Raw genomic sequence first — 13,646 nt, forward strand, 5'->3', positions numbered from 1 at the left:
GGGGAGGGGGCGAAAGTTCTGGGAGCGTTGAAAAATGTGTGGAAGGCGAGAATGTTATCTCGGAAGCAAATATAGGTATGTTTGAAGGAATAGTGGTTCCAACAGTGTTATATGGTTGTGAGGCGTGGGCTACAGAAAGAGTTGTGCGGAGGAGGGTGGATGTGTTGGAAATGAGATGTTTGAGGACAATATGTGGTGTGAGGTGGTTTGATCGTTTAAGTAATGAAAGGGTAAGAGAGATGTGTGGTAATGAAAAGAGTGTGGTTGAGAGAGCAGAAGAGGGTGTTTTGAATTGGTTTGGTCAGATGGAGAGAATGAGTGAGGAAAGATTGACAAAGAGGGTATATGTGTCGTAGTTGGAGGGAATGAGGAGAAGTGGGAGACCAAATTGGAGGTGGAAAGATGGAGTGAAAAGATTTTGAGTGATCGGGGCCTGAACATACAGGAGGGTGAAAGGCGTGCAAGGAATAGAGTGAATTGGAACGATGTGGTATACTGGAGTCAATGTGCTGTCAATGGATTGAACCAGGGCATGTGAAGCATTTGGTGTAAACCATGGAAAGTTCTGTGGGGCCTGTGGAAAGGGAACTGTGGTTTCGGTGCATTATACATGACAGCTAGAGACTGAGTGTAAATGAATGTGGCCTTTGTTGTCTTTTCCTAGTGCTACCTCGTGCACATGCAGGGGAGGGGGTTGTCATTTCATGTGTGGCAGGGTTGCTAGAGGAATGAATAAGGGCAGACTATGAATTATGTGCATGTGTATATATGTATATGTCTGTGTTTGTATATATATGTATACATTGGGATGTATAGGTATGTATTTGTGCATGTGTGGATGTGTATTTATATACATGTGTATATGGGTGGGTTGGGCCATTCTTTCATCTGTTTCCTTGTGCTACTTCGCTAACGCGGGAGACAGCGACAAAGTATAATAAAAAAAAGTTGTATTTACATTCAAGGCCTGACCTTGTTAAGGACTTCAGTCTATGACTAGAGGGTTTGTGCTAAAAGAAAGAAACTCGTAAGGTTTAAACAGGACTGAGTTTTAGTGTACTGTCGTTTTTGGCACTAAAATATTTCATCGTGATAGCAAGCACACTGTTCAGAGAGCTTCAAACTAGTGACATGCCAGTGTCACAGTATCGGCCACTTTGCCAGTTTATCAGTGATGGTAAAAGTTCAGCCAGTACTTTATGTATACAATGATAGATGGTTCTTAAAAAATTATAAAAAGAGAATAAGACATTTTTGAATGAAAAAAAAATTATTTTTTGTGACATACTGCACTTTTTGTTCTTATGCACAAAAGACTGCAGCATATAATTTGATTAATTTCATCAATATATCATTGCTCATACAAAAGAAAAAGTGAAATTTAAGGCAGTATTATAAAGGTAATACAGTATAATTTTTGTATTATTCAGTATCATTATGTTTTCTTTTTACTTTTATGCCTGAAAATGATAAACTAGTCAATGATTTTGATGATGAACCATAGGTCTGCTGTGATCACACTTTCATGATATGAAAGATATCAAATTTAAAAGGAAATTAAAGAGAAAAAATAAAAAGTGATATGATATGTTGATATCAGTATTTAACTGCATGACTCCAGTAACCAACCTATCTACTTTGCAGAATGGATTTATCATATGTTCATTTCCATTTTTGTTATAGAATACAGTATCTATAGTTTTGCTTTTTGTAATTTTCCATCTCTTTTATAAGTAAGGCATAGTGTGATGAATATTTGAAAATATAATTTCTTAACATTATATGAAGTAAACAAAAGAGTAACAGTACAGCAATGTGCAGGTGAGGATGTAATGGGGGATGTGGTGCATGGGATATTCAGTATTATGATTGGAAATGGTGAGCAGCTTTAGAATTAAAATTAAGACAAATATATAACAGGTTATTGGAATTAGGCAGCATTTGATTGAAAATACACAGTTGGAGTATTACAAATATACTAGACCTTGGAGGCCATGATAATTTCTAGTCTACTAATCATACAAGAGCTTAAGATTAGGGTGAGCTGGATATATCCACACTTTGGATAAGTATATAAGTGAGTTATGTTTAGATAGCCAGGATGACAGATGTACAGGGATGTTTACAGAGTCAGTGGTATTCCTTATACAATATGAACTTGATTGAACATTAAATGATGAATAGTTACAGTAATACAGTAGTTGACATACCACTTAGCCTTACTAAGAGGTCACTGAGATGTTCACTTGCATAGCTATGCACTTGTTCCTCGAGTTCACAGGGGTAGGTAGAAGACTGCTCTTATATCTGGTTATACAATCCCAGATTGGAACAGTTCGATTGTGGTGACCACTGGCAGTCCATGATGGAGGGAGGGAGGTCTCTGTGATGGGGATGCGTCAGCAGTTTATTGCCAAATTGCTGTATGAATTACCAGTGTTAGTCATAGATGGTGGACAGATTCAGCAAGATAAGGGACTCCAGCTTGTGGACTTGTGTGTAGAAAAAGGAGTTTTTTTTTTTTTTTTTTTTTTTTTTTTTAATACTTTGTCGCTGTCTCCCGCGTTTGCGAGGTAGCGCAAGGAAACAGACGAAAGAAATGGCCCAACCCCCCCCCCATACACATGTATATACATACGTCCACACACGCAAATATACATACCTACACAACTTTCCATGGTTTACCCCAGACGCTTCACATGCCTTGATTCAATCCACTGACAGCACGTCAACCCCTGTATACCACATCGCTCCAATTCACTCTATTCCTTGCCCTCCTTTCACCCTCCTGCATGTTCAGGCCCCGATCACACAAAATCTTTTTCACTCCATCTTTCCACCTCCAATTTGGTCTCCCTCTTCTCCTCATTCCCTCCACCTCAGACACATATATCCTCTTGGTCAATCTTTCCTCACTCATTCTCTCCATGTGCCCAAACCACTTCAAAACACCCTCTTCTGCTCTCTCAACCACGCTCTTTTTATTTCCACACATCTCTCTTACCCTTACGTTACTCACTCGATCAAACCACCTCACACCACACATTGTCCTCAAACATCTCATTTCCAGCACATCCATCCTCCTGCGCACAACTCTATCCATAGCCCACGCCTCGCAACCATACAACATTGTTGGAACCACTATTCCTTCAAACATACCCATTTTTGCTTTCCGAGATAATGTTCTCGACTTCCACACATTCTTCAAGGCCCCCAGAATTTTCGCCCCCTCCCCCACCCTATGATCCACTTCCGCTTCCATGGTTCCATCCGCTGCCAGATCCACTCCCAGATATCTAAAACACTTCACTTCCTCCAGTTTTTCTCCATTCAAACTCACCTCCCAATTGACTTGACCCTCAACCCTACTGTACCTAATAACCTTGCTCTTATTCACATTTACTCTTAACTTTCTTCTTCCACACACTTTACCAAACTCAGTCACCAGCTTCTGCAGTTTCTCACATGAATCAGCCACCAGCGCTGTATCATCAGCGAACAACAACTGACTCACTTCCCAAGCTCTCTCATCCCCAACAGACTTCATACTTGCCCCTCTTTCCAAAACTCTTGCATTTACCTCCCTAACAACCCCATCCATAAACAAATTAAACAACCATGGAGACATCACACACCCCTGCCGCAGACCTACAGTCACTGAGAACCAATCACTTTCCTCTCTTCCTACACGTACACATGCCTTACATCCTCGATAAAAACTTTTCACTGCTTCTAACAACTTTCCTCCCACACCATATATTCTTAATACCTTCCACAGAGCATCTCTATCAACTCTATCATATGCCTTCTCCAGATCCATAAATGCTACATACAAATCCATTTGCTTTTCTAAGTATTTCTCACATACATTCTTCAAAGCAAACACCTGATCCACACATCCTCTACCACTTCTGAAACCACACTGCTCTTCCCCAATCTGATGCTCTGTACATGCCTTCACCCTCTCAATCAATACCCTCCCATATAATTTACCAGGAATACTCAACAAACTTATACCTCTGTAATTTGAGCACTCACTCTTATGATTGGGAATACCAGGTTTGAAAAGAGGAGCATACACAAGTATACTTATGTGAGTAGGAAAGATGGTCAGCAGGCATTATTGGATTACTAACTTATTGATAGATGTGCAAACGAGAGAATTTTATGTGTGAATGTCCTGAGAGGGACAGCTGGTGAGATGTCTGATCATTACCCTGTGGAGGCTAGGTTGAAGATTTGCAGAAGTTTTTGGAAAGAGGAAACATTATGGGGGGGGGAGTGGTGAGAGTAAGTGAGCTTCAAAAATATACCTGTGTGAAGAAGTATAAGAAATATCAACTTACTCTTGGATAGTCCAGAACTATCATAAGACCTACCTCTGGCTCCTCTCACAGGTGTGTAAAAGGGCTGCATAAAGGAACTCTGGTAGATGTGTCAAAACTTCTAAATATTAGTCTTTGTGGCCTGTCAGGACTGCATTACATTTAAGTTACATAGAGCTTTTGTTATTTCTGCCTTATCCTTTGATTTCCTCATCTGCATGAAGCAAATCTAGTGGGTCCTAGTTGTTGTTATTCTTTTTCATCAGAATTGTTGGCCAGAATCTTTGATATTGAAAAGGTGGCTCTTACTTTGGACCCTTTCAGGGAATCTGCCACTGGATGATATTAGTGGCTGACAGGGAATTCAAGGACTGTCAAAAGATCTCTTGTGTGAGCTGGGTTTTGTTGTTTTCCCTTGTGTGGTGTTAGAATCTGCTGCCATTAAGAGACATTGTTGTTGTTGGGAAGTGTTTCATTTATGGTAGATAAGTCTTTTCTCAGATTTTTTTTTAGGCTTTTCTCATAGTCTACCTTGCTTATTTGTGGGGGTATTCCCTCTGATGTTCATTAAGTTCTAACCATACATAAGGAAAGTAGTTTTTAAAGAATAAAAAAACATGTCTGTTGGAGACAGAGCTCTGTTAGCATTGATTTTTATTCTCTTTCTTTCCATCCTCAAATCCCATTATGAAAAGCCATTTCTTGTGGTTGGCAGGAATGGTCCAGAGACTAAAACAAGAGATCATTTAAAAAGTTGAGAGTAAACCTGTGTTTGTGCGGTCATGTCAGCTGATGGCTGCAGCATCTTGGTGTTCATTTAGTCAGTAAGCATTTACCAAGTTCAAGGAAATGAGCATCAGTATGACACCATTCATGTGTGGATTTTGAAATGGGGAATTCTCATGAATTTTCCACAAATTTATGATGGGTTAAATGAAATCTAACCCCCTTGCTTATCTTGGATGCTCTTATGACTGTGTATTTGGTAGAGAAATGGCTTTTCATTGTTTTTTAGTATATTTAATGATTTTCATTACACATTGTCTGTCCAGGCACAGAGGAGGGAAAGACTGCTTCAAAGAGAGTACGAGTCGATTGTGGAATATGCAAGGAAACTCGCTATTACTCCATCCACAGAGGGGTAACTCGCGTTGGGGGAGTTGTCCTTGCATGTGAAGCTTGCCGACACTATTATCAGAAGTTCAAAAGGCAGCCCTGTATGTTACAATGCAAAGAGGAAGGCAGGTGTGTAGTATTTGTTACTTTGTTGTATGAGTTTCAATTTCTTTGTGTTCCTCTGTGAGGAGTCTTAATGTACTGAATTTCTTTAAATCACATAAAAATGATGAAAAGACCTAAGTGCGTGATGAATATAGTTCTTTTTTTAAGTTAATGGGTTACAGATCTTGCATGCCCATGGAAATTCTGGGAAAAGTTAGGGCAAGTCACTTATTTTCAGATACATATCGTAGTATTATTAGTACTTTTTTCACATAATCGATTTGCAGTGTCTGGTAAGATGACCCCCTATTCCTCTGACACTGTAGAAACGTACTTGCTGTATTGCAGGGAAGGGGTAACTACTTCATATGTAGCAAAATAAAACTGAGTTGGAAAATTGTTAATCATTGTTGGGAAGGTTGAATGAGTTGGTGATTATCAGGGTGAATTGAAAGGTATTGTGGCCACAGTGCACTGAAAAGATTTACATGATCAGTCTAGCCATGGATTTAGAAAATGTAATTAGAGAGAGAGGGGGAGAGAGACTACCTGCCTATGAAGAACTATGACAAGATTTTGCCTAAAGGCAGGGCCAGATTAGAGTACTCATTGCACATTTTGCTTGCTGAGTAATGCTGCCATACTCATTATGAAATTACCAATCCTGGATTCACTAGGAACTACTTTTAAACTCATATCAAGTTTCCTTTGAATATTTCTGTAGTTGTTCTATGTTTGTCTCTTATTTTTCCAGGAAGTTCACTGGATAACCTTCCCATCTTTTTTCCCAGGTTTACCATATATTTTGTCTGATATCTTTTTTGTTATTCTTGACAGCTAGAGAGTGGTTGATAAAAAATGAGGCTGTGCTTTTTCTGTTCCAGTTGCTACCTACTTAACATGAGAAGTGATGAACAATTTAAAAAAACAACAAAAAAACGGGGTGTATTCCATGGTATTCTTGCAGACCTAATAACTCTGTTTTATGGTGTGGGAGGGAAGCTGCTAGAAGCAGTGAAAAATATTTACCAAGGATGTAAGGCATGTGTATAAGTAGGAAGAGAGGAGCATGGTTGGTTCACAGTGAAGGTTGGTTTGCGGCAGGGGTGTGTGATGTCCACATGGTTGTTTAACTTGTTTATGGATAGAGTGGTTAGAGAGGTAAATGCAAGAGTTTTGGAAAGAGGGGCGAGTATGCGATCCGTTGGTGATGAGAGTGCCTTGGAAGTGAGTCATTTGTTGTTCACCGATGATACTGCTCTGGTGGCTGATTTGAGTGAGAAACTGCAGAAGTTGATGACTGAGTTTGGAAAAGTGTGTGAAAGGAGAAAGTTGAAAGTAAATGTGATAAGAGCAAGGTTATTAGGTTCATTAGGGTTGAGGGACAAGTTAATTGGGATGTAAGTTTGAATGGAGAAAAACTGGAGGAAGTTAAGTGTTTTAGATATCTGGGAGTGGACTTAGCAGTGATGTAGCACCAGGAAAGCAGACAAAAAAGGCCGCATTCATTCACACTCAGTCTCTAGCTGTCATGTGTAATGCACTGAACCCACAGCTCCCTATCCACATCCAGGCCCCACAGACTTTTCCATGGTTTATCCCAGACATTTCACATGCCCTGATTCAATCCACTGACAGCATGTTGACCCTGGTATACCACATTGTTTCAGTTTGCTCTATTCCTTGCAGGCTTCTCACCCTCCTGTATGTTCATGCTCTGATTGCTTATTTTTACACATCTCTCTTACCCTTTCATTACTTAATCATACTGCCTCACACCACATATTGTCATCTTTTCCAACACATCCTCTGCACAACCATATCTGCAACCCATTTCTCACACCTGTATGATATTGTTAGAACTACTGTTCCTTCAAACATACCCATTTTTGCCCTCCAAAGTAATGTCTTTTCTTTCCACACATTCTTTATCACTCCCAGAACCTTCGCCCCCTTCCCCACCCTGTGACTTACTTCTGCTTCCATGGTTTCATTCACTGCCATGTCCACTCCCAAATATCTAAAACATTTCACTTCCTCAAGTTTTTCTCCATCCCAACTAACATGTCCTCTCTACTTTCTCTTTTCACACACTCCTCCAAATTCAGTCACCAACTTCTGCAGTTTCTCACATGACTCAGCCACCACTGCTGTATCATTGGTGAACAACTGACTCACTTCTCAGGCCCTATCATCCCCTATAGACTGCATTCTAACCCCTCTCTCTAAGACTGTTGCATTCACCTCCCTCACCATCCCATCCATAAACAAATTAAACAACCTTGGTGACATCCCACACCTGTACTGCAGACCGATATTCACTGGGAATCATTCATTTTTCTCTCTTCCTACTTGTACACACACCTTACACCCTTGATGAGAACTTCTCACTGCTTCTAGCAGTTTGCTTCTCAAACTGTATATTCTTATTACGTTCCACAAAGCATCTCTTATCACCCCCTCATCATATTTCTTCTCCAGATCCATAAATGCCATCTTTTTTCAAAGTATTTTTCACACACATTCATCAAACACATGATCCATACGTCCTCTACCTCTTCTGAAACCACACTGCTCCTCCCCAATCTGTACATGTCTTCACCCACTCAATCAATATCCTCCCTTACTACTTTCCGGGTATACTCAACAGACTTAAACCTCTTTAGTGTGAACACTCACCTTTATCCACTTTGCCTTTATAGAATGGCACTGTATATGCATTCTGCCAAACCTCAGGCTCTTCACTATGATCCATATAAAAGATTCACTTGAAATACCATCAACCTCCACCACCTTGCTGTGTTTCATCTTTCATCCAACAGTTGTCCTCTTACAGCATATAACCTTAACACATTCCATAAAGCATTCCGCTCAAATCTGTCATACACTTTCTCCAGATCCATAAAAGCTGCATAGAACTTCTTACCTTTTGCTAAACACTCTTCCACAATCATCTTTACAACAAAACTTGATCCTCACATCACTTACCTTTCCTAAAAACCCCTTGCTCTTCACTTATTCTGCATTCAGTCTCTTCCATAACCCTATCTGTTAACATTCTTGCATATACTTTTTCTGGTATACTTAACAGACTTATTCCCCTATAATTGCTACATACATCCTTAGCACCTTTTCCTTTGAGTATAGGAGCAATAATAGCTTTCACCCAATCTTCAGGCACAACCTTCTGTTTCCATGCACATAGCATGGATAGCATATAGCATAAATCAGATGCACCCACTCTTATCACACTTTCTTGTCCATACTTCAGCATTTCAGCTATGATCCCATCCACTCCAGGTGCCTTTCCTACCTTCATCCCCATTATTGCCATTCTTACCTCCCTTTTTGCTTTAGGCCCTTGCACTTCAATCCTCTTCCTTCCATCTTCCACACCCAGACATATAACAATTGCTGTCTCCCCTTCTCCCACATTCATCAATTCCACAAAATACTCTTTCCACCTTCTTTTCACTTTGTCCTTTTGATTCAGCAACTTCCCTTTCTTACTTCTTACATTATTTATTTCCACTCTTACATCCACCTCTTTCCTTTTTCACCTCCTTCCAATATAGTTTCCTATTATCCTGGAACTTTTCAAATAACTTCCTTCCAAAATCTTCATCTACTCTTTCTCTGCTTTCCTCTAATCAGCTTCTTAACATTCTACTTACGTATATTGTATTCTTCACTTTTCTTTTGCTTAACTTTCACTATCCTATTGAGCAGTCTACCATAAGCCTTTTTCTTCTCCTCCACAGTATTTGTAATCTCTTCTGTCCATCATACATTGCCCTTTTTATTCCTATATCACGACTTTGTATCCAGCAACTAATTCTACATCCTTTAACACTATTCCTCTAAACATTTTAGATACCTCATTCACACATGACTGCATCTCTACACTCACTGCACTTCCATCTAAGGTTTCATTTACCTCCCTTTCATACTCCTCCCTGCATTTTTTCTGAGTCATCTTCTCACTTGACAACAATTTTACCTCTCCATTCTTCCTTACACCATACCTCCACTTCTCCTTGATCCTCATCCCCACAAGATTTGTGAAATGGTCACTCTCCAAAGAATCCCCTCACAAGTCTAACATCTAGCAGAGCCTTTTTCAATCTTTCATCCGTGGCCACATAGTCAGTCAAAATATTTTGCTCTTCTCTTCCATCAGTCCTTATCCAAGTATATCTGTGGGTCACCTTGTGCTGAAAAAAAGGTGTTTGCAAGGAATAAACCCCTCTCAGCTCAAATATCCTCATAATAGCTTCCATTTTCATTTACTCCAGGCACTCCCCATTTACCAGTGATCTCGCTAATTTCATCACATCCCACTTTCATGTTAATAACACCCAATATGACCATATTTCTCTCATTCTCATTGTTTATATAGTCATTCAAAAGCTTCATTTCATCCTTACCTCATATCGTCACAGAATCACATGCACATACTCATGCATACTTCACAGTCCCAGTCTTTCCTTTCACTTACACTATTCATGATCCATTCCATCCACGCTCTGTGACGTCCTCCCACACTCTTAGTGACAGCAGAATTGCACATTCCTCTTTCCCTCTTCTCTGATACTTTTCATTCATTTCTGTCCATACCACACCTCCTTCCGTGTCCTCCCGTAACTTGCATTCATCATATCCATTTTCACCTGTGACACAGACTAATAGGGTGGAGGAATACTGGAGGGAGAGAAATGGTGGAAGAATGCATGGAACGATGTATACAAGGGAGGCATGTAAGAACAGGGATAAGTGGATACTTTTGCCATGGCCACCCTTTGATAGGAGTTACCAGAGGGAACAGGCGTGAGAGATACATAGTTGTCCTCTGTCAGTGGCTTGCTAAGGGTGAGGCACAAAAGGCCAAGAAGCAGCTCTGGAGTTCACCAGTTATGGTGTCCCCTCTGCCTTGGCCACTCCCTTTAGGGGGTTTCCAGAGGGAACAGGTATCAGAGATAGATAAATAGCCTGAGCCTTCAAGGGGGATGAGGACTCCTTGCTTGGCTCCTTCTGTTCCATCCTTTAGAAATTGAAATACATTAAGGGTGGATTAGGTGGTGTTCTCATACACACACACACACACACACACACACACACACACACACACACACATGCATATGCACATTCGCGCACACACACACACACACACACACACACACACACACACACACACACACACACACACACACACACACACATGCATATGCACATTCGCGCACACACACACACACACACACACACACACACACACACACACACACACACACAACACACACACACACACATGCATATGTACATTCGCACACACGCACACACATGCTTACACACACACACACACACACACACACACACACACACTCACATCCCTGCATCAGCTCCCTTTAGTTGCCCTCTACAACACACAGGGAATATGGAGGTATATATCTTTCTCCTTTTCCTATTGGATTAGATTATTATAAACAACATAGTTTTAAGGATGGGCATTATTTAGGCATGAACAGGGAGAATCTGGGAACAAATATTTTTAAAGACTATGTGTAGCTGAATTACCAGCCACTTTCCATGAGTGTTTCACTTGACACACCATCCCAATCCAAATTGCCTACAACTGCCATCCTATCATCAAACACATTCAGCAGTCCTTCAAAATACTTATCCCACCTCCTCTTCAGTTCACCACTACCTCTTACCACTGTTCTTTTTGCCCTCTTCACTGATGTTCCTATTTGTTCTGTTTTTCATACATTATTAACCTCCTTCAAAACATCTTATTCTCCTTAAAGTTTACTGGTAATTGATTACCTCAACCCTCATTTGCTCTCTTTTTCAACTCTTACACCCTCTTGTCATCTTGTTGCTTTCTCACATTCCCCAATCATTTGCACTCCTTCCTTGTAAGTACTACCCAAATGCTTTCCTTTTCTCTTTCAGTAGCAACTTTACTTCATCCACCATTCACTAATCTTTCTAATCTTTCCACCTTCCACCTTTTGCATGCCACATACCAGCACAGCTTCCCTAGATACCTCCCATTCCTCATCCATTCCCCTTGATTTATTTACTCTCACCTTCTGCCATCCTACCCTCAGTCTTTTGTGCTTTTTCTTTGCACAAGACTTTTCCAAGCTCACATTCTTTCACCACTCTCTTCTCACAGATATTGTTTCATCTTTTCCTAAAACCTCTGCAAATCTTCACCCTTTTGCTTCTGCAAGATTACAGTCGGACAACCCACCAGCTGCCCTCTCAGCACGTTTACATCCAAAATTCTCTCTTTTACACTTCTATCAATAAATATATAATGTGATAATGCCCACTGACCATCTTTCCTACTCACATGTGTATAATTGTGTATGTTCCTCTTTTTAAATCCAGTATTCCCAATCACGAGACCTTTTTAGCACACAACTCCATACTCTGTTCACCATTTCCATTTATGATACTGAATACCCTATGCCCCCCAATTATACCCTCAATCGCCACATCAATCACCTTCGCTTTCAAATCACCCATCACTGATACCCAATCTCTTACATCAAAACTGCTGACACATACTCAGCTTCTAAAACACGCCTCTATGGTCTTTTTTCTCATAGCCAAGTGTATAAGCTTTAATTATTACGCGTCTCTTGCCATCAATTTTTTTCTATCCTATTTTACTCGCATCCGTCTAAAACTTACTTCCTTATGATCTTTCACACATGCCCACAACTCCTTCTTCAGGAGTAGAACCATTCCTTCCTTAACCCTTGTCCTCTCACCAACCCCTGACTTTCCTCCTAAATAAAGACATTTCCAAACCATTCTTCCCCTTTACCCTTGATCTTTGTCTTGTTTGAGAGCCAGAACATCCAGGTTTGTTTCCTCATATATTCTACCTATCTCCACTATTTTCATCTTGGTTACATGGTCACACATTTAGACACCCCAGCTTGAGCCTTTGAGGAGGGTGAGCATTTCTTGCTTGCTGCTTTCTGTTCTGTCTTTTAGAAATTGAAATGCAAGAAGGGGATGGTTTCTAGCTCCCTGTTTCCTTACCCTTTACTTACCTTTTACAGCATGCAAGGAGTACAGTGATAGTCTACAAAACAAGGAATATAGAAAATTTTCAAGGCATATGTAATAGAGCAGATCTGTTTGAAGGTTTGTTGAATGTGTTTGATGATAGAGTGGCAGATATAGGGTGTTTTGGTCAAGGAGGTGTGCAAAGTGAGAGGGTTAGGGAAAATGATTTGGTAAACAGAGAAGAGGTAGTAAAAGCTTTGCAGAAAATGAAAGCCGGCAAGGCAGCGGGTTTGGATGGTATTGCAGTGGAATTGATTAAAAAAGGGGGTGACTGTATTGTTGACTGGTTGGTAAGGTTATTCAATTTATGTATGATTCATGGTGAGGTGCCTGAGGATTGGCGGAATGCTTGCATAGTGCCATTGTACAAAGGCGAAGGGGATAAGAGTGAGTGCTCAAATTACAGAGGTATAAGTTTGTTGAGTATTCCTGGTAAATTATATGGGAGGGTATTGATTGAGAGGGTGAAGGCATGTACAGAGCATCAGATTGGGGAAGAGCAGTGTGGTTTCAGAAGTGGTAGAGGATGTGTGGATCAGGTGTTTGCTTTGAAGAATGTATGTGAGAAATACTTAGAAAAGCAAATGGATTTGTATGTAGCATTTATGGATCTGGAGAAGGCATATGATAGAGTTGATAGAGAAGCTCTGTGGAAGGTACTAAGAATATATGGTGTTGGAGGAAAGTTGTTAGAAGCCGTGAAAAGTTTTTATCGAGGATGTAAGGCATGTGTACGTGTAGGAAGAGAGAAAAGTGATTGGTTCTCAGTGAATGTAGGTTTGCGGCTGAGGTGTGTGATGTCTCCATGGTTGTTTAATTTGTTTATGGATGGCGTTGTTAGGGAGGTGAATGCAAGAGTTTTGGAAAGGGGCAAGTATGCAGTCTGTTGTGGATGAGAGAGCTTGGGAAGTGAGTCAGTTGTTGTTCGCTAATGATGCAGCGCTGGTGGCTGATTCATGTGAGAAACTGCAGAAGCTGGTGACTGAGTTTGGTAAAGTGTGTGAAAGAAGTTGA

The 13,646-nt window shown here is 40.5% G+C and overlaps 1 protein-coding gene across 5 annotated transcripts in view; it reads left to right on the forward strand.

The window, feature by feature from the left end:
* Positions 1–13,646, forward strand: part of LOC139752961 (uncharacterized) — a 127,221-nt gene that overhangs the window by 5,381 nt on the left and 108,194 nt on the right. For all 5 annotated transcript variants that reach the window (XM_071669092.1, XM_071669088.1, XM_071669089.1 and 2 more), the window contains exon 3: positions 5,378–5,570. In XM_071669092.1, the coding sequence (XP_071525193.1) occupies positions 5,378–5,570 (193 nt within the window). The remainder of the gene's footprint in view (positions 1–5,377; positions 5,571–13,646) is intronic.

Source organism: Panulirus ornatus, chromosome 13 (assembly GCF_036320965.1).
Source record: "Panulirus ornatus isolate Po-2019 chromosome 13, ASM3632096v1, whole genome shotgun sequence".
Lineage (NCBI taxonomy): Eukaryota > Metazoa > Arthropoda > Malacostraca > Decapoda > Palinuridae > Panulirus > Panulirus ornatus.